Source organism: Lonchura striata, chromosome 14, assembly GCF_050655825.1.
Source record: "Lonchura striata isolate lonStrDom1 chromosome 14, ASM5065582v1, whole genome shotgun sequence".
NCBI lineage: Eukaryota > Metazoa > Chordata > Aves > Passeriformes > Estrildidae > Lonchura > Lonchura striata.
Window position 1 is genome coordinate 1753650 of NC_140716.1, and position 20628 is coordinate 1774277.

The 20628-nt window shown below is 48.6% G+C and overlaps 1 protein-coding gene across 5 annotated transcripts in view; it reads left to right on the forward strand.

Annotated features, from left to right (window-relative positions):
• Window positions 1–4399: 4399 nt before the first annotated feature.
• The window catches only part of MSLN (mesothelin), a 34237-nt gene continuing 18008 nt past the window's right edge, over window positions 4400–20628 (forward strand). For 2 of the 5 annotated variants that reach the window (XM_085592066.1, XM_085592067.1), the window contains exons 1-14: window positions 4400–4445; window positions 5342–5410; window positions 7419–7456; window positions 8849–8870; window positions 8977–9004; window positions 10453–10537; window positions 11638–11799; window positions 12033–12235; window positions 12656–12747; window positions 13221–13351; window positions 14471–14592; window positions 16517–16670; window positions 18727–18942; window positions 19964–20134. In XM_085592066.1, the coding sequence (XP_085448192.1) occupies window positions 5371–5410; window positions 7419–7456; window positions 8849–8870; window positions 8977–9004; window positions 10453–10537; window positions 11638–11799; window positions 12033–12235; window positions 12656–12747; window positions 13221–13351; window positions 14471–14592; window positions 16517–16670; window positions 18727–18942; window positions 19964–20134 (1464 nt within the window). In that variant the 5' untranslated portion in view covers window positions 4400–4445; window positions 5342–5370. Of the gene's footprint in view, window positions 4446–5157; window positions 5411–7418; window positions 7457–8848; window positions 8871–8976; window positions 9005–10452; window positions 10538–11637; window positions 11800–12032; window positions 12236–12655; window positions 12748–13220; window positions 13352–14470; window positions 14593–16516; window positions 16671–18726; window positions 18943–19963; window positions 20135–20628 lie in introns of those variants that run through there. The other 3 variants (XM_085592062.1, XM_085592064.1, XM_085592063.1) reach the window with 2 other exon arrangements.

Below are 20628 nucleotides of genomic sequence, written 5' to 3' on the forward strand. Positions count from 1 at the left end.
CGGGTTTAGGGCGGGGTTTAAGGGTCGGTGAGAGTGGGGCTGACCTGAGCCGGCACCGCTGCAGGTCACTCTATTTCTATTTTATATTTATATCTTATATTTATAATGTCTATGATTATATTTTTGTCATTATAATTTTATGTTTATGATTCTCAGGTGCCAGCCTGGCTCCTCCTGGGGCTCCTTTTCCCGGATTTTTTGGTGCTTTTCCCGGATTTTTTTGTGCTGGGAGCAGGGAACGAGGCAATCCCAGCAATCCCAGAAATTCCGGGGTGGGATCCATGAGATGGGATGGGATCTCTAGTGTGGGGTGGGATCCATGGGATGGGATCCATGGGTGAAAAGGAATGGGGTGGGATCCATGGGATGGAACGGGATAGGATGGGATCCATGAAATGGGATGGGATCCATGGGATGGGATCCATGGGATGGAATGGGATCCATGGGATGGAATGGGATCCATGGGATGGAATGGGATCCATAGGATGGGATGGGATCCATGGGATGGGATCCATAGTGTGGGGTGGGATCCATGGGAAGGGATGAGATGGGGTGAGATGGGATCCATGGGGTGGGATCCATAGTGTGGGGTGGGATCCATGGGATGGAATGGGATCCATGGGATGGGATCCATAGTGTGGGGTGGGATCCATGGGAAGGGATGAGATGGGGTGAGATGGGATCCATGGGGTGGGAGCCATGGAGATCCATGGGGTGGGGTGGGATCCATGGGAAGGGATGGAATAGGATGGGATGGGATCCGTGGGGTGGGATCCATGGGGTGGGGTGGGCAGGTTTCTGGGGCACATTTCTGGGCACGTTTCTGGGCACAATTCTGGGCACAATTCCTGGCACATTTCTGGGGCACTGCTGTGCACATTTCTGGTCACATTTCTGGGGCACTGCTGGGCATCTGGGGCACTTTCTGGGCACTTTCTGGGCACATTTCTGGGCACTGCTGGCTCCCCGCTCCGGGCACAAGGGGACAGCTCCTGTCCCAGCCATCCCTTTGCCCTCTCTCCCTCCTTGGGCAGTGTTTGCACTGCAGGGCTCGGAGCGTTCCCGGGCCAGCTCCGTGCCCTGGGCAATGCAAACAGAGCGAGGGAGGGGCCCCAAAATCCCTTCTGCAAACCTGCGGGGAGGAACACAGGGGCGGCCGGGGCTGGGTTCCAGCTCCCAACGGGTGCTGGATGCTGCCCTGGCACGGGAGGGGCTCTGGGAGGAATCCCAGAGCAGGGGAGAAATCAGGATTGGGGTTTTGGGGTGTTTGTGGGGTTGTTCTGCAGCTCCCAGAGCAGGGGAGAAATCAGGATTGGGGTTTTGGGGTGTTTGTGGGGTTGTTCTGCAGCTCCCAGAGCAGGGGAGAAATCAGGATTGGGGTTTTGGGGTGTTTGTGGGGTTGTTCTGCAGCTCCCAAAGTGGGGGATAAATCAGGACTGGCGTTTTGGGGTGTTTCTATGATTCCTCTGCAGCTCCCAGAGCAGGAAATAAATCAGATTGAGTTTAGAAGGGTTTGGGGGTGTTTGTGGGATTGCTCTGCAGCTCCCAGAGCAGGGGATAAGTCAGGATTGAGTTTAGAGGGGTTTTGGGGTGTTTGGTGGTAGGAGAAGATCCCTGACCCCCCTGGCTTTCCTCTCTCTTTGCTTTCTTTGCTGCTGAAAGTCCCCCTCAGAGGCAGCTGAGGGTGGGATCACAGAATCACCGAGGTTTAAAAAGACTTAAAAACCCAACTGTGCCCCCAGCACTGCCAGGGCCACCCCTAAAACCTGTCTGTTCCCAGGGCCACCGCTAAAACCTGTCTTAAAACCCATCTGTCCCTAATGCCACCCCTAAAACCTGTCCTAAAACCTGTCTGTCCATAATGCCACCCCCAAAACCTCTCTGTCCCTAGGGCCACCCCTAAAACCTGTCCTAAAACCCGTCCCCAGGGCCACCCCCAAAATCTGTCCTAAACCCCTGCAGGTGTGCCAGGGCTGCTCCCCACTCTGGCTGAGGAAATTGTTCATGAATCCCCAAATGAAACTTGCCCCGGAGCAGCTGGGGCCGTTTCCTGCTGCCTGTCCCTCCCGGGCCCTGCAAACCCAAAGGCTCGTCCCTGACCCCGCTGCCATTCCTGGCCGTGGGCCGGGCACCGCCCGGGAGCCAAAATTCATTTCTGTTCCTGAGCAAACAGAGTGACACCAACTCCTCGGTGAAGCAAATCAAATATTGTTCTTTTTGCAGGAATCTCCCCGCCGTGACATTTAACCAGGCCGGGCTGTGTGGGAACCCAGGGCATTATGTATTATATATTTATATAATATTATAATAGATTTAATATGAATTTTATATAAGATCGAGTCTATATTTATAAATAATATATTGATATTTTCTATAATATAAATAATATATAAATATAAATAGTCTATAAATAATATATATTTGTATATTATAATAGCATATATTAATAGACAATACATATATTATAAATATAAGTATAAATATAAGTATAAATATAAATATAAATATATTTTAAACATATATACACATATATAATGTCTATGAATATGCATTTAACCAGTGCAACGAAAAAGTACATAAGGAAATTTGTTACAGCCATTGCTGCGCTTTTGGCAATTCACTGGATTTTATCCCTTTTATCCTTTATTCTACTTTTTAAAAATGAACAGCCCGAGCTGTTTGGCAGCCCGGGCCTGGCCGGGGCCAGCACAAAGCCCCTTTGTGCCGCTGCGGGCGTGCCCGGTGCCACCGCGGGGACCGATTGTCCCTGTCACACCCGGCTGGGCGGGCACCGGTGCCAGCCGGGGCACCCCGGGAGAGCTGGGCTGGCTTTGGGGTGTCCCACTCAGTTCGGGGTGTCCCACCCGGTTCGGGGTGTCCCGCCCGGTTTGGGGTGTCCCGCTCAGTTTGGGGTGTCCCGCTCAGTTTGGGGTGTCCCATTCAGTTTGGGGTGTCCCATTCAGTTTGGGGTGTCCCACCCGGTTTGGGGTGTCCCACCCGGTTTGGGGTGTCCAACCCGGTTTGGGGTGTCCCGTTCAGTTTGGGGTGTCCTACCCGGTTTGGGGTGTCCTACCCGGTTTGGGGTGTCCCGCTCAATTTGGGGTGTCCTGCTCATTTTGGGGTGTCCCACCCAATTTGGGGCTGTCTCACCCAGTTTGGGGTGTCCCGCTCAGTTTGGGCTGTCCCACCCAATTTGGGGCTGTCCCACCCGCTTTGGGGTGTCCCACCCGCTTTGGGGTGTCCTGCCCGGTTTGGGGTGTCCCGTTCAGTTTGGGGTGTCCCACCCAATTTGGGGTGTCCTGCCCGGTTTGGGGTGTCCCGTTCAGTTTGGGGTGTCCCGTTCAGTTTGGGGTGTCCCACCCAATTTGGGGCTGTCCCACCCAATTTGGGGCTGTCCCACCCAATTTGGGGTGTCCCAGCCACTTCGGGGTGTCCCACCCTTCTCCTCCCAGCCAGGGGGGCCCTGGTGCAGAACCGGGTGCAGGATTTTGGGAAAAAGCATCTGGGAGGCAGGGCTGGTGTGTCATGGGGTGAGCAAAAAAAGGGATTTTTATTCCAGGTGAGCCCCAAAATCCTCCTCCCAGAGCCCTGCAGGGTTGTGTGACAGTGGTGATAAAGGGGATTTTTATTCCAGGTGAGATCCCAAAATCCTCTTTACAGAGCCCTGCAGGGCTGTGTGACAGTGGTGATAAAGGGGATTTTTATTCCAGGTGAGATCCCAAAATCCTCTTTACAGAGCCCTGCAGGGCTGTGTGTGACAGTGGAGCTAAAAGGGATTTTTTTATTCCAGGTGAGCCCTAAAATCCTCTTTACAGAGCCCTGCAGGGTTGTGTGACAGTGGTGATAGAGGGGATTTTTATTCCAGGTGAGATCCCAAAATCCTCCTCACAGAGCCCTGCAGGGCTGGTGTGTTGTGAATTGACCTAAAGGGGATTTTTTAATCCAGGTGAGATCCAAATCCCCCTCCCAGAGCCCTGCGGGGCTGTGTGTGACAGTGGAGCTAAAAGGGGATTTTTTATTCCAGGTGAGCCCCAAAATCATGCTCACAGAGCCCTGCAGGGCTGGTGTGTTGTGGGATGATTAAAAAGGGATTTTTATTGCAGCTGAGATCCCAAATCCCCTCGCAGAGCCCTGCGGGGCTGTGTGTGACAGGGTGAGCTAATAAAAAGGATTTTATCCCGGGTGACCCCAGACCCCTCCCGAGCCCGGCATCCGCGGGGCCGGACTCGCAGCTCGCCCGGTGCCCGTTCCGTGCCAGGGAGGCGGGAGGGGACGGACCCGGCTGGCCCCGTGCCGGGCATTGCCCAAGAGCCCCGGGCTCGTCCCGCAGCCCCGCGGAGCCCCGGCCGGGGAGTGCCCGGGGAGTGCCCCGGAGCCGCCCCGGAGCCGCCCCGGCAAAAGGAGCCCGCGGTGCCCAGCCTGGCACAGGGACCCGCCGGGCACAGGTGAGCGGCACAGGGTCCCCTCCGGCCGGCCAGGGCCACCTCCTGTCCTTCTGCCACCTCCTGTCCTCTGCCACCCACCTGGGTCACCTCCTGTCCTCTGCCACCCACCTGGGTCACCTCTGCCACCTCCTGTCCCTGGGTCACCTCCTGTCCCTCTGCCACCTCCTGTCCTCTGCCATCCACCTGGGTCACCTCCTGTCCTCTGCCACCCACCTGGGTCACCTCTGCCACCTCCTGTCCCTGGGTCACGTCCTGTCCCTCTGCCACCTCCTGTCCTCTGCCATCCACCTGGGTCACCTCTGCCACCTCCTGTCCCTGGTCACCTCCTGTCCCTCTGCCACCCACCTGGGTCATCTCCTGTCCCTCTGCCACCCACCTGGGTCACCTCCTGTCCCTCTGCCACCTTCCTGTCCCTGGGTCACCTCCTGTCCTCTGCCACCTGCCCAGGTCACCTCCCGTCCCTGTGCCACCCACCTGGGTCACCTCCTGTCCCTGGGCTTCCAGACAGGGTCAGTTCCCATCCCTGGGTCAGCTCCTGTCCTCTGCCACCTCCTGTCCCTCTGCCACCTGCCCAGGTCACCTCCTGTCCTCTGCCACCCACCTGGGTCACCTCTGCCACCTCCTGTCCCTGGTCACCTCCTGTCCCTCTGCCACCCACCTGGGTCACCTCTGCCACCTCCCGTCCCTGGGTCACCTCCTGAGGTGCTTCCTGAAGAGCCGTGCACAAGTATCCTGATTTATTTATTCATGTATTTATTTATTTATTCCCCTTTGCTTTTTCCTGGCTGAAGTGAGGTGGTTCCTGAACGCCCGTGCAGAAATGTCCTGATTTATTTATTTTTGATTTATTTATTTTTTATTTATTTATTAATTTATTTATTTATTCCTGGCCGAAGTGAGGTGGTTCCTGAACACCTGAGCAGAAATGTCCCCAGTGCTGCCGGGGCTGCTGCTGCTGCTGCTGGGTGAGTTCTGAGAGCCCTCGCGAGGGGAAATTCTGCCGGAGCACAAAAAATGTGATTTTGGGAGGGGAAATTCTGCCGGAGCACAAAAAATGTGATTTTGGGAGGGGAAATTCTGCTGGAGCACAAAAAATGTGATTTTGGGAGGGGAAATTCTGCCGGAGCACAAAAAATGTGATTTTGGTGCTGCTCAGCACCCCCAGCCTTTCCTTGTCCTCTTCCTTGCTGGGTCTGCGGGTGAAATATTCCAATTTTTAGGGTGGGGAGGTGTTATTGGACACCAAATGAGCACAAATGGCAAGTTCAAAAGAGTAAAAAACCCAATTTTATTTTATTTCAAGATCTGGTATTTATAGAATTCCAAAGGTGGCTGTGCATTGGAGGATGGAATTACCACCTCACCACTACACTGCTCTAAAGATCAATCAATCAATGAATCATTTCTCTCTATTTACAGAGAAATATATAAACTATTCTATTTACACACATGAAATGTAAATAAAAATGTACATTTTTATGTGATGTGTGGGCAATTTTGTCTCTCAAATATGCAAACTGCTGCTGAAAAATTCCGATTTTCTGTGCTGGCAGACTCTGACCCCCAAAAAACCGCTGCATTCACCTGGGGCTCCCAAAATCCAGGGAAGCAGCAGGGAGTGGCTGAAATCCTGGGTCAAAAACCGGGGGAAATAGATTTATTGAGAATTTTTTTAAAGCTTGATGGAAGGTTTCTGCAGTGTGAATAATATTTAAGATAAGAAATGTTGGCTTAAAAATGTCATAGAATAGGGCAGATGTTGAGAGGGAAGTGGAACTAGAAACAAGTTTTAAAAGGTGGTTTTATAATAAGATTTTAGAGAAATGGAAATAGGAACAAGTTTTAAAAGATGGTCTTACAAATTAAGATTTTAGAGAAATGGAACTGGTCTTATAAATTAAGATTTTAGAGAAATGGAACTAGAAACAAGTTTTAAATGATGGTTTTATAAATAAGATTTTAGAGAAGTGGAACTAATAGAATGGTTCAGAAAAATAGAACTGTGAAAGATACATTGTAGTAAGAGTCAGGAAGGGTAATTTTAAATAATTAGGTTTCATTTTAGATCATTAGGTGTAATTTTAAGTAATTAGCTTTAAAGTATATACAGCCTAGTGTAGCAAAAGTTGATGGGCTGAAAAACACTTCTAATTATAAAATAGCTTCTAACTATTAATGTAGTGTATTAATATATAATAATATATCATTATATATTATTAGAAAAATACATTAATATATTAATGTATAATAAAGTGTTATAATATATTAATATATTATAATATTTTAATATAGAATATATACTACATAATATAATACAATATTATAGAATGATATATTAATATATAACATATATTATCTATTTGTATATTTATATTATATTGTATTATGATGTTATCATATGTTATTATTACAATATATATTATATACAATATATATTATATGTAATATAGATGATATTATATAATATATTAATGTATTTATAAACTACTTTAATAATATATAATATAATAATAGATAATATATAGATAATGATAATATCTATCTAATATAATATGATATAATATGATATAATATAATGTGATATAACATGATATAGCATTATATGATATGATATGATATATAATATAATATAATATAATATAATAATAGATAATATAATATAATAATAGATAATAATATATAAACATATATAATATATTGTTATATAACTATATGTATGATTATATTATCTATATATAGATAATATACAGACAATTAATAACAGATAATATATTCTATGTATTATGCTATGTTACATATTAATATGATATATTCCATAATAGCATAAATTACAATATTCTTATAATCTCACCCTTCACATGAGACTAAAAACAGCATAAATTTTTAAAACTCCTCTCTGCTAGCCCATCTGCGAGTCAGGAAAAAGCAGAATCCCAGAAGGGAGCTCAGGGCTGAAATCTGCTTTTCCTGCAGGCCGCCAGGGAGCTGCTGCTGCTGCCGGGCCCCGGCTGGTGAGGAGAATCTCAGCCAAAAATCCCAAACGTTTGTGGGGTGAAACCTCCTGGATGTTCGGGCTGGGGGAAGATCCGCCACGTGCGGCGCCTGCTCTGCAAGCAGCAGGATTCCCCTGCTCGGAGCGTGTCCTGTAGCCCGGGCTTGGGGTTGGGTTTGGGGTTTGGTTTGGGGTTTGGTGTGCTCAGGATGTGGGGTTTGGTGTGATCGGGGTTTGGGGTTTGGTGTGATCGGGGTTTGGGGTATGGTGTACTCGGGGTTTGGGGTTTGGTGTGATCAGGGTTTGGGGTTTGGGTATGATCAGGGTTTGGGGTTGGGTGTGTTCAGGGTTTGGGGTTTGGTGTGATCAGGGTTTGGGGTTTGGGTATGATCAGGGTTTGGGGTTTGGTGTGATCGGGGTTTGGGGTATGGTGTACTCGGGGTTTGGGGTTTGGTGTGATCGGGGTTTGGGGTATGGTGTACTCGGGGTTTGGGGTTTGGTGTGATCGGGGTTTGGGGTTTGGTGTGCTCGGGGTTTGGGGTTTGGTGTGATCGGGGTTTGGGGTTTCCATGTTCTCGGGGTTTGGTGTGCTCGGGGTTTGGGGTTTGGTGTGCTCAGGATCTGGGGTTTGGGTGTGCTCAGGATCTGGGGTTTCAGTTTGCTGAGGATCTGGGATTTGAGTGTGCTCAGGATTTCGGATTTCAGTGTACCCAGGATTTGGGGTTTCCGTGTGCTCAGAATTTCGGGTTTCAGTGTGATCAGGATTTGGGGTTTCCGTGTGCTCAGGATTTGGGGTGTCAGTGTGTTCAGGATTTGGGGTGTCAGTGTACCCAGGATTTGGGGTTTGGGTGTGCTCATGATCTGGGATTTCTGTGTGCTCAGGATTTGGAGTTTCCGTGTGCTCAGGATTTGGGGTTTTCGTGTGCTCAGGATTTGTGATTTCAGTTTGCTCAGGATTTGTGACTTCAGTTTGCTCAGGATCTGGGGTTTGGGTGTGCTCAGGATCTGGGGTTTGGTTTGCTCTGGATCAGGGGTTTCAGTGTGCTCAGGGTTTGGGGTTTGGGTGTGCTCAGGATTTGGGGTTTGGGTGTGCTCAGGATTTTGGGTTCAGGTGTGCTCAGGATCTGGGGTTTGGTTTGCTCAGGATCAGGGGTTTCCGTGTGCTCAGGGTTTGGGGTTTGGTGTGCTTGGGATTTGGGGTTCAGGTGTGCTCAGGATTTGGGGTTCGGGTGTGCTCGGGATTTGGGGTTCAGGTGTGCTCGGGATTTGGGGTTCAGGTGTGCTCAGGATTTGGGGTTCAGGTGTGCTCAGGTCCCATCCCTGCCCAGAGGCTCCCAGCAGTCTCTCTGCAGAGCACAAATTGTGCTGGAGCTGCTTTTTAACTCCATCTCTTTCCTCCCTCCTGGTGCAGTGCTCCAGCTCCCCTGTCAACGGTGAGTTCCTTTCCAAATATCCTCCAGGGAAACTCGGGCGGGCTCTGTGTGCCAAACCCTCCCGCAACTCCTTATTTTTGTCTCTTTTTTTTTGTTCTGGGGTCAGAATCTCTCGTCTGTGCCTCAGTGCAGAGGTAGGTGAGCCACCCCCCCGATTTTGGCATTTCCTTGGGAGAGGGATGCTGCTTTCTTGGGGTGACAAAATCCCCCTGAGCCCAGATTTTGGGACTTTTCCCCGGGGCTGCCTGTGGGCAGGGAGGGCTCTGGCAGCACTTGTTCAAACAGTGAAGGGAAAGTTCCCTGCTGGGGTTTTTGTGTCTGGCAGGACAAAGAAAGGCAGGGCCGGGCCCTGGGGAGGCAGCCAAGAGCCCTTGGCAGCAGTGCTGAGTTTTCTTGGCTCCAAAGCTGCTCGAGCAGCTCCACTCCAGACCTCACGCACCCCAACTTGTACCTGGGGCTCAGCACTGCACCCCCGCCCTGGCCCTGCTGGCCCTTCCTGCCCTTGGTTTACTAAAATAGGAATATCCTATTTTATATGATAACCTAACATCGATATCCAGCTGAGACAGACAAAAGCTCTCCAACAACTTAAAGTTAGAAAGTGAAAGTTTGTTATCACGGCCGGGCAGCACGTGGGATAACCTCATTTACGTGGGATTATCCCATTCCCAGCTCATCCTCTCCCAGTTCCCCCATTCCCAGCTCATCCTCTCCCAGTTCCCCCATTCCCATTCCATCCTGCCCCAATTTCCCTCATTCCCAGCCCATCCTCCCCTAGTTCCCATCCAGTTCTCCCATTCCTATCTCATCCTCTCCCAGTTTCCCCACTCCCATCCCATCCTCTCCCAGTTCCCCCATTCCCATCCCATCCAGTCCCAGTTTCCCCCATTCCCCTCCCATCCTGTCCCAATTTTCCCCACTCCCATCCCATCCTGCCCCAGTTTCCCCATTCCCAGCTCATCCTCTCCCAGTTTCCCCCATTCCCATCCAGTTTCCCCCATTCCCATCCAGTTTCCCCCATTCCCATCCAGTTTCCCCCATTCCCATCCAGTTTCCCCCATTCCCATCCAGTTTCCCCCATTCCCATCCAGTTTCCCCCATTCCCATCCAGTTTCCCCCATTCCCATCCAGTTTCCCCCATTCCCATCCAGTTTCCCCCATTCCCATCCAGTTTCCCCCATTCCCATCCAGTTTCCCCCATTCCCATCCCATCCTCTCCCAGTTCCCCCATTCCCATCCCATTCTCTCCCATTTTCCCCCACTCCCAGCCCATCCTCTCCCAGTTCCCCCACTCCCAGCCCATCCAGTCCCATTTTCGCCCACTCCCATCCCATCCAGTCCCAGTTCCCCCATTCCCATCTTATCCTCTCCCACTTCCCCCACTCCCAGCCCATCCTGCCCCAGTTTCCCCATTCCCATCCCATCCTCTCCCAGTTTCCCCACTCCCAGCCCATCCTGCCCCAGTTTCCCCACTCCCATCCCATCCTCTCCCATTTTCCCCCACTCCCAGCCCATCCTCTCCCAGTTCCCCCACTCCCATCCCATCCTGTCCCCTCTCCCAGTGCTCTCCCTGTTCCCGCAGTGCCAGCCAGGAGCAGCTCCTGGAGGTGGCCCGTGGCCGGAGGTCCCCGTGCAGCCTCAGCTTTGGCCAGCTCGCCTGTGCCCAGGTGAGGAGCACCAACCCCTGCTTCCCACGGCCTGGGATTGCTTTTCCTGGGCAATTCTGACATTTCCAACCGGCCCTGCTGCTGCTCTGGGGGAGCAGCCAAAGCTTTGCCAGGATTTCATCCCCCCAAGCCCGAGTTGGAGCGGTGCCACCCTCCAGGGCAGCTCAGCAGTGCCCAAACCCCCTGGGAGACCTTTGGCGAGTGGGGGTTTCCTTCTCCAAACCCCTGGAGTGAGAAGGAAGTTGGGGGAAAGGCGCTTTCCAAATTTAATTGACTCTTAAAAATTGGCATCACAGCGTTGGAATGAATCTCTGCAGGAGAGTCACCCAGGGCTGTTGGGAAAAAGCACAATTAGAAGGAGTAAAAACACAATACAAAAGGGTAAAAGCACAGTTGGAAGGGGTAAAAACAGAATTAGAAGGAATAAAAGCACAATACAAAAGGTAAAAGCACAATTGGAAGGGGTAAAAGCACAATACAAAAGGTAAAAGCACAACTAGAAGTGGTAAAACACAATTAAAAGAGGTAAAAGCACAATCAGAAGTGTTTGCAGAGTGGAAAATGCCACCTGGATTATTCCCGGTTTACTCTCTTCCCTGCTTTTGTCATCATCTCTTAACTTGCTGCCAGTAATTGCAATTAAGCTGACATCAATTTGTGTTTTTTGGTAAATATTTCTGACAGTAAGATGGCACTTCTGCAAATATTTGTCAGGGGGGTGGGGGCTGGAATTTTTTGGTGTTTGTTTTTTTTATTGATTTTTTATTTGTCTTCTACTGTTTGTAAGCCATTTCCCTGAGAAAAACAAACAAACAAACAAAAAAAAAACCAAAACAAAAAAAAAACCCAAAACATTTGGGAATTAAAGAGCTCCCCATGGAAGCTTCTAGTTAGATTAAAGTTTTCAGAAATTTAGGCAAAGTTTTGGCGATTTTGCATGTTTTTTTGTTTTTTTGGATAAAGCTTTTTAAACCTGTGCCAGTGTTTTACCCCCCTCAAGGGAGGAATCCCTCCCCAAATTCCCAGGTGTGGACGAGCCCCCTGAGGGTGATTTCCCCTGGAAATAGGATCTTTATTTGCATTTCCCTTCTCTTTTCCAGGGAGTTTGGTTCCAGGAGCTTCAGGATGATTTCCTCGCATCCTTCTATTCCTGCCTGGCCTCTAAACCTAGCACAGCTCTGGATCCAGAATTTTCCATCCTCTTCTTTTCCAAATATGATGCCAGGAAGCTCCTGGCCTCCCTGGCTGTGTTCAGCCAGCAGGTGAGCCCTCCCTCAAACGGAATTCCCTCAAATCCAGGGAATTTTTGCTCTGTTTGCTCTCCAGGAAAAGGCTTTATTTCAAATCCCTTGATATTTTTTTTACCTTCTTTTGGAAAGAGCCCCCCAAACAACAACAGATTCCATTCCCAGCATTCAGATTTGCTTGGATTTGTGTCGGTTTCTGGCCAGGATTCCCTGGAATTCAGGGGTTTTTCGCTCTCCCTTGCCCCCAGTTCTCCCAGGTGCCTCTTTCCCTGGAGTGGAGCCTGGTTTTCATCAATGGGCTGTGGGAGAGGATGCTCCAAGTGCCTGGAATTGAGACCCCCCCAGTGCTGTTCCAGTGGCTCCACGAGGGGCTGGAGCCATTCCTGGTGCAGCCCCAGGTTTTCGGCTGCCTCCGTGCCAAGGATGTGTCCTGTGAGGAATTCCAGCTGCTGTGAGTGGGGAAAACCCACTTTGGAGAAGGGTGGGAAATGGATTTGTAGAAAATCTTTAAGGTTTGAGAAGAGTTTTATACAGTGTGTACTCGTATATCGATTTTAAGATGAGAAATGCTGGTTGAGAAATATGGTAGCTAGGCCAAGAAATGCTTGTAGTGTATTGGGATTGGGAAATTACAATCCACTGGTTTTTTAACAGTTAGGAATTTAGGGTAAAATGGCTTCTGATTGTGATGGTGTGAATGATAACATCTGTATTTATTGAAAACGGAGCAAAAGTTTTAAAAACACCTCTCAGTTTCCCCATCTGTGGGTCAGAAAAGGGCTTAATCCCACAGAAAAGGATGGGATTGGGAATATCAGTGTTTTCTGTGAGAGCCCAGCAGTGTCTGAGGTGTTTTCCTTGCTTTTTGCAGAGTGGCTGCCCTGGATGGAATCTATCCCCAGCTCTCCGTGGAGGTGCAGAGGAACCTCTACTCTGGGATCAAGCATTTCCTCACCCAGGATGGTAAAGGACCTGATTTCCCAGGGCTGAGGCTTCCCAGAGGGAATCTCCAGTGGAAACAGGCTGGGAATGGCAGTAATTAGTGGATTTGGGAGTCATTTCCCTGCCTGTGGGCTTCATTAACTCACGATTTTTATCAATGCTGCATTTGCTGCCTGTGCAGGGTTTGGTTCTGAGAGTGAAGAGCCCAGCTCAGAAAGGCAGGAGATTCCACGAATGTCCTGCAGAAAGCTCCTGCTGCCTTTGGAGGGAGGAGGAAAGAGGCTGGGCACGGAATATTCACAGGGCTGGGATTCTTTCTGCCCTGTCCCGGGGGAATTTGGGGTGTGGAGGCTGGATTTGAGTGCGAGGAGTGAGCAGGGAGCTCTGATGGGCTGCAGCCTCTTCCACCCTCAGAAACCCCAAATTCCCAGAGATTCCTGAGCCAGGCTGGACTTCCGTGGGCTCCGTGCTCCTGCTTTTCTGTCCGACTGCAGGATCCAGGCAGAGATGCTACAACGAGACCATTCCCAGCCTCAATTCCACCTCCTGGTTCCGGAATTACCTGGGATCCTTCCTGGAGCACGCCACTGTGCAGGACCTGCAGCTTTTTGGGGATGAAGCAACAGTAAGTGGGAGTGGGAGTCCAGGTCTGGGACCCTGCAGGGGTCAGGAACCCACGGACAGAGATCACAGCCAGTGTCTCTCTACAGAGCCCCCAGAGACACTGGCTGTGATCTCTGCCCATGGAAAAGAGTTTTCAATCTTACAGCATGAATTACCAGCTCTGAGTGTTTGATATCAGTAATAATTCAGTGTGGCACGGGTGCAAAAGTAAAATTTTAGGATTCTAGATGAGGGGTCCAAAGGGACAAGCTGGAGGAAATTGGGTGTGCCTTGTCCTTTTTCTCCTTCTTCATGCCCTCCATGTCTCACTGTGGTGTTGGCATTTTTCTGTTGGTTCAGGCTGGGGACACACTGTCCAACGTAGGTGACAGATATTGGCACGTTCTTGTAAATGCAGCCCGGGGAGTTTCTGGTATTGAATGTTTGTCACATCCCACTGAGGGCAGAGCCCCACACGCTGCTCTGCAGGACAGAGCTGGGCAGGGCAGCAGAACATGTGAGAGATAAACAGAATAAACAACCTGGAAACCAGCACAGACCAATTATGGCTTCTGCTTTGGCAGCGGGGCTGACAGACAGAGACTTGCTACAATTTTGGGATCATTTAAATACCAGAGATTCTGACAAGTGGGGACCCTGGGAGGTGGCAGTCCTGCCCTGAGCAAAACCAGGACTCCAGGCTCGTGGGGTTGGAAGGATTTTGGGGTCACCCACCCCATGCCAGCCCCTGTCCCAGGGTGCTCCAAGCCCTGTCCATCCTGGCCTGGGAATTCCTGCCAGCAGGAATTTTTATTTCTCTGTTAATCTGAGGGAAGCAGTCACCGCAGGGATTTCCCCCCATTTTGTGTGCACAGAAGTTGTTTTCACAAAGGGAATTCTGCAGGGAGCAAACTGGGCTCAGGGAGAGGAGCAACCCTAAATTTGATCCAGGTCGCAGTGTTTACTTGAAAATAAAAATAAAAATAAAATAAAATAAAATAAAATAAAATAAAATAAACCTCAGCACAACTTCAAACCTGGGCGAAAACCGCCGAGGTTGGCTCAGGCTGTCCCGTGTCGCCGTCAGGATTGAAGAATCCACCTGAACCATTTTCAATTTTGCTTTTTTTTCACCTTCAAGCTGCAGAAGTTTGCCAGGGACCCGGTGAACATGGAGATGGTCGGGAACCTGACCCTGCTGAGGGAGACTGCCCTGTTCTACACCCGGCTCCTGAGCTCTGCCCCGGCCCTCCCCCTGCCCAGGTACCACCTGAGGGCATCCCACTGCCTGGATGCCTCAGCGGGGCACTTGGGATTCACTTTCTCCTTAAAGCTTCCACTAATTTCCTCCTTAAAGGTTCCATTAATTTCCTCCTTAAAGGTTCTATTATTTTTTATTTAGAGGTTTTATTATTTTTCTTTAAAGTTCTATTAATTTCCTCTTTAAAGGTTCCATTAATTTTCTCTTGAAATATTCCATTGATTTTTTTTCTCTAAAGGTTCTATTAATTTCCTCCTTAAATGTTCCATTAATTTTCTCCTTAAAGGTCCCATTAATTTTCTCCTTAAATGTTCTATTATTTTTTTCTTTAGAGGTTCTATTATTTTTCTTTAAAGGTTCTATTAATTTTATCTTTAAAGTTTCCATTAATTTTGTCTTGAAATATTCCATTAATTCTTTTTCTCTAAAGGTTCTATTAATTTTAGCTTTAAAGGTTCTATTAATTTCCTCTTTAAAGGTTCTATTATTCTTCTCCTTAAAGGTTCTATTAATTTCCTCCTTAAAGGTTCTATTAATTTCCTCTTTAAAGGTTCTATTATTTTTTTCCTTAAAGGTTCTATTAATTGTTTCTTTAAAGGTTCCATTAATTTTCTCTTTCAAGATTCCATTAATTTTCTCTTTAAAGGTTCTATTAATTTTTTCCTGAAAGGTTCTATTAATTTCCTCCTTAAAGGTTCTGTTAATTTCCTCTTGAAGTGTTCTATTCATTTTCCCTTTAAAGATTCCATTAATTTTCTCTTTAAAGGTTCTATTAATTTCCTCTTGAAATGTTCCATTAATTTCCTCTTTAGAGGTTCCATTAATTTTTTTCTTTAAAGGTTCCATTAATTTTTTCTTTAAAGATTCCAATAATTTCCTCCTTAAAGATTCTATTCATTTCCTCCTTAAAGGTTCCACTAATTATTTCTTTAAAGGTTTCATTAATTATTTCTTTAAAAGTTCTATTAATTTTCTCTTTAAAGATTTCATTAATTTTCTCCTTAAAGGTTCCATTAATTTTCTCTTTAAAGGTTCCATTAGTTTTTTTCCTGAAAGGTTCTACTAATTTTCCTTTTAAAGGTTCTATTAATTTTCTCCTTAAAGGTTCTGTTAATTTCCTCTTGAAACGTTCTATTCATTTTCCCTTTAAAGATTCCATTAATTTTCTCTTTAAAGGTTTTATTAATTTCCTCCTTAAAGGTTCTATTATTTTTTCTCCTTAAAAGTTCCGTTAATTTTTTCCTTAAAGGTTCCATTAGTTTTTTTTCTTTAAAGGTTCCATTAGTTTTTTTTTTCTTTAAAGGTTCCATTAGTTTTTTTCCTTAAAGGTTCCATTAATTTTTTTTCTTTAAAGGTTCCATTAATTTTTTTTCTTTAAAGGTTCCATTATTTTTTTTCCTTAAAGGTACCATTAATTTTTTTTCTTTAAAGGTTCCATTAGTTTTTTTCTTTAAAGGTTCCATTAGTTTTTTTCTTTAAAGTTTCCATTAGTTTTTTTCCTTAAAGGTTTCATTAATTTTTTTTCTTTAAAGGTTCCATTAGTTTTTTTCCTTAAAGGTTCCATTAATTTTTTTTTCTATAAAGGTTCCATTAGTTTTTTTCCTTAAAGGTTCCATTAATTTTTTTTCTTTAAAGGTTCCATTAGTTTTTTTTTCTTTCAAGGTTCCACTAATTATTTTCTTCAAAGGTTCCTCTTTCAAGGTCCCATTAATGTCCTCTGGAAAGGTTTTATTATTTTCCTTTTTAGAGGCTCCGTGCTCAAACAATCCCGCCGCCTTGCGGGGCCGCATCCCCATTCCTTTACCCGGGAGCTGCCGGGATTTCCCCGCGCTGCTCCCGGGGTTTCCCGGGCGGGAGCGTGCGGGGAGCGCACCCCGGGCGGGGAGGGATGCTCGGGGCCGAGCCAGCCTCTCCCTGTGCCCGCAGCCTCCCGCGGCGCTTCCTGTGCTCCCTGAGCCCCGCGGCGCTGCGGAACCGCAGCGGGGACGAGATGCTGCGAGCGGCGCGGAGGCTGGGCAGGAGCTGCCCCTGGAGCGGGGGGCTGCCCGCAGGCAGAGCTCGCTCCTCGCCGGAGCTGCAGGTGAGCCTGGGCAGCGTGTCCCCGCGCCAAGTCCCGGGTGGCACGGCTCCGTGTCCCCTCTCCGTGTCCCCTCTCCGTGTCCCTCTCCGTGTCCCCCTCGGTGTCCCCTCTCCGTGTCCCCTCTCCGTGTCCCCTCTCCGTGTCCCCTCTCCGTGTCCCCTCTCCATGTAACCCTCTCCGTGTCCCCTCTCCGTGTCCCTCTCCGTGTGCCTCTCCGTGTCCTCCTCGGTGTCCCCTCTCCGTGTCCCTCTCCGTGTCCCTCTCCATGTCCCTCTCCGTGTCCCCCTCGGTGTCCCCTCTCCGTGTCCCCTCTCCGTGTCCCTCTCCGTGTCCCTCTCCGTGTCCCTCTCCGTGTCCCTCTCCGTGTCCCCCCTCCGTGTCCTCCTCGGTGTCCCTCCTCGGTGTCCCTCCTCCGTGTCCCCTCTCCGTGTCCCTCTCCGTGTCCCCTCTCCGTGTCCCTCCTCCGTGTCCTCCTCGGTGTCCCCTCTCCGTGTCCCTCTCCGTGTCCCCTCTCCGTGTCCCCTCTCCGTGTCCCTCTCCGTGTCCTCCTCGGTGTCCCCTCTCGGTGTCCCCTCTCGGTGTCCCTCTCGGTGTCCCCTCTCGGTGTCCCTCTCGGTGTCCCTCTCGATGTCCCCTCTCCGTGTCCCCTCTCCGTGTCCCCTCTCCGTGTCCCCTCTCCGTGTCCTTCTCCGTGTCCCCTCTCCGTGTCCCCTCTCCGTGTCCCCTCTCCGTGTCCCTCCTCCGTGTCCCCCTCGGTGTCCCCTCTCCGTGTCCCCTCTTGTCACCCACCCGTGGTGCACACAGCCTGTGTCCCCTTGTCACAGCTGTTTGCAAGGTGAAAATGGTATGGACAAAACAATCCACTGGCACCTTTGGAAAAGTATAAAGCTGGAGTCAAAAAGCAGATTCTCTCTTTTTCACCTTTGGAAAACTATAAAGCTGGAGTCAAAAAACAAATTCTTTTTCACCTTTGGAAAAGGATAAATGCTGGAGCCAAAAAACAAGCTCTCTCTTTTTCACCTTTGGAAAACTATAAAGCTAGAGTCAAAAAACAAATTCTTTTTCACCTTTGGAAAAGTATAAAGCTGGAGTCAAAAAACAAACTCTTTTTCACCTTTGGAAAAGGATAAATGCTGGAGCCAAAAAACAAGCTCTCTCTTTTTCACCTTTGGAAAACTATAAAGCTAGAGTCAAAAAACAAACTCTCTCTTTTTCACCTTTGGAAAAGTACAAATGCTGGAGCCAAAAAACAAGCTCTCTCTTTTTCACCTCTGTCACCTTTGGAAAAGTATAAATGCTGGAGTCAGAAAATAAAACTGGCTCTTTTTTTTCACCTTGCAAATAGCAGTGGCTGGCGTTGTGCGTTTGTGTCCTACAGCTGTTATGAACAAAACAGCCTGGCTGGGACACTTGGCTCGAGCTAAGTACTGACATTGAAATGTCAATTAGCTAATTGCTCCTGGGAATCACCTCCAACCCCACCCACACTAGGACCAGGATGCAAAATAGACCTGTGGACTCATGGGAGGGGGTTTTGGGGATGAAAAACACCCCAAAATGGAAAAGCTGGGCACAGTGGAGGGGGCTGGATGGGTGTGCTGGTTGGGGAAAAGGGAACCACATCCTGGTCTGTGTCTGACCTGTCACCATAACCTGCAGGGGACCAGACTGGACTGGGTCTATTTTGCATCAATGTAGGTGACAGATATTGGCACGTTCTTGTAAATGCAGCCCAGGGAGTTTCTGGTATTGAATGTTTGTCACATCCCACTGAGGGCAGAGCCCCACACGCTGCCCTGCAGGACAGAGCTGGGCAGGGCAGCAGAACATGTGAGAGATAAACAGAATAAACAACCTGGAAACCAGCACAGACCAATTATGGCTTCTGCTTTGGCAGGGGGCTGACAGACAGAGACTTTCCCCAATTTAGGAATCATTTGAATACCACAGATCCTGACAATCCACAGCCTCCAGCGGACAAACCCGAGGCAGAAATCCAGGATTTACAGCAGTGGATCCAACACTGCTCCTCTGACTCTGCTGTCTGGCTTTGCAGGTGGCGTCCTTCCTGCTGAGGGATTGGGAGGATTTCTCGCCGGAGGTGCTGGGAGCTCTGGGCCAGGCTGCCCTGGGGCTCTCGGTGTCCAGGATCCAGGAGAACATCCCTGAGGAGAAGCTGGAGGCAGCTCTGCCTGCCCTGGGCAGCGTCCGCGGCTGGAGCGCTGAGCAGGCCGGGGCTGTGCTCAGCAAACTGCTCCGCTCTGGCTACCAGGTACAGAGCTCCTCAAGGGCTCCTCAGAGCTCCCTCCTCCTCCTGGGAAGGCTTCTTGGCACTGGAAGTGCCCAGGGAGGAGCTTTGGGGTCCCCATCTTGGAGGTGTCCAAGGAACGTCTGGAGGTGGCACTGCTGCCTGGAGCAGAGGCTGGGCAGAGTTAAAGAATAAAGCAGGGATTTATTAAAAGGCCTTCAAAGATGCACCTTGGGCAGTGCAAGATCCCAGCTGTGACTCCACCCAAGATGGACCCTGGGTCAGGAGTTTTCACACTTTTACAAGTTTTTGGTCCATTTCCATGTTGGGTTCATTGTCCAGTTCCAGTCCCACCCTCCCAGGCTGCTCTCCTCCATTCCCTGCTGGTTGCACTTTTTGGGGCTGGAGCTGCAGCGTGTCCTTGGTTCTGGGCTGGAAAAATGCAGGAAATGAATTTGTAGGGAAATATTTGTAGAGAAATATGAATTTCTAGAGGAACAGGCATTGTTGAGAGAGAAATGGAACTAGGAACAAGTTTCAAAGGATGGCTTGCAAACAGGACTGGATACTTTAGAGAAATAGAGCTATGAAAGATGCATTGGAGCAGGACCCACGAGGGGAATTTTAGATTATTAACTTTAAGACATTTACAGCATGGTGTAGCAAAAGCTGATAGGCCAAGTAAAGCTTACAATATAATTAAGAAATAATTGGCTTCTGATTGTGATGGTGTGAATTATAACATCTGTATGGTCTCACCCCTCAGATGAGACTGAAAATGGAATAAAAGTTTTTAAAACACCTCTCAGCTACCCCATTTCTGGGTTGGAAAAGGGCTTAATCTGACAAAAAAGGATTTTTCTGTGTGGCTGAGCCGTGAGGAGAACTTGCTGACCCTTCAAATGAAGTTCAAAATTATAAATCTGGAAAATATAAAATCTCAAACTTAAGGCATGAGCACTCCGAGCTCTGGGGACAAGGTGGCTTTGGGCACAGCTGGGACTTGAGGATCTCAAAGCTGATTTTCTCTGGGCTTCCCTTGCAGATCCTGGATGGACAGAGCCTGGCAGAGCTGGGCACTTTGGTGGGTGGCCTCAACAGCAGCACGCTCCGGAGTTTGTCCCCAGAAGTTGTCCTGGAGGCCGTCCAGCTGCCAGGCTTTGCCCAGCACCTGGACACTCTGCCCTCCGCCCTGAAAAGGATCCTGGTGGAAAAGGTGACCTTGGTTTATCTCCTCACACAGGAGCAGGCCTGGCAGCGCTGCTTACCCGAGCCCAATTAAGAAATGACACCTAAATTATTTTTACTTTTAACCCAATAACCAACCACCCATGCCCCACAATGTGTAATTGGATAAAAAAGTCCACAAAACCACCCAAACCCAATCAGAAGAAGGTGAAGAAGAAGGACCAACCTCCATCCTAAAACAAAATACATATTACTATATTCTAAAATACATTCTAGATATACTATATTCCAAAATACCATATTATAGATGTAATATATTCTAAAAATACATATTTTATATTCTAAATTCTATATTTTAAAGCCCTGCACTCCCTGCCAGCGTTCCCTGCAGGATTTGTCACAGCCAGGCAGGGTGGCAGCAGGACAGGCCATCCAAATCCTGTCCCTGGCTCTGTGTCCCTGTCCTTGGCCTGCTCAGCCTCCTGGGGACAAGGGCAGCAGGGATTTGTTTTATGGGATGCT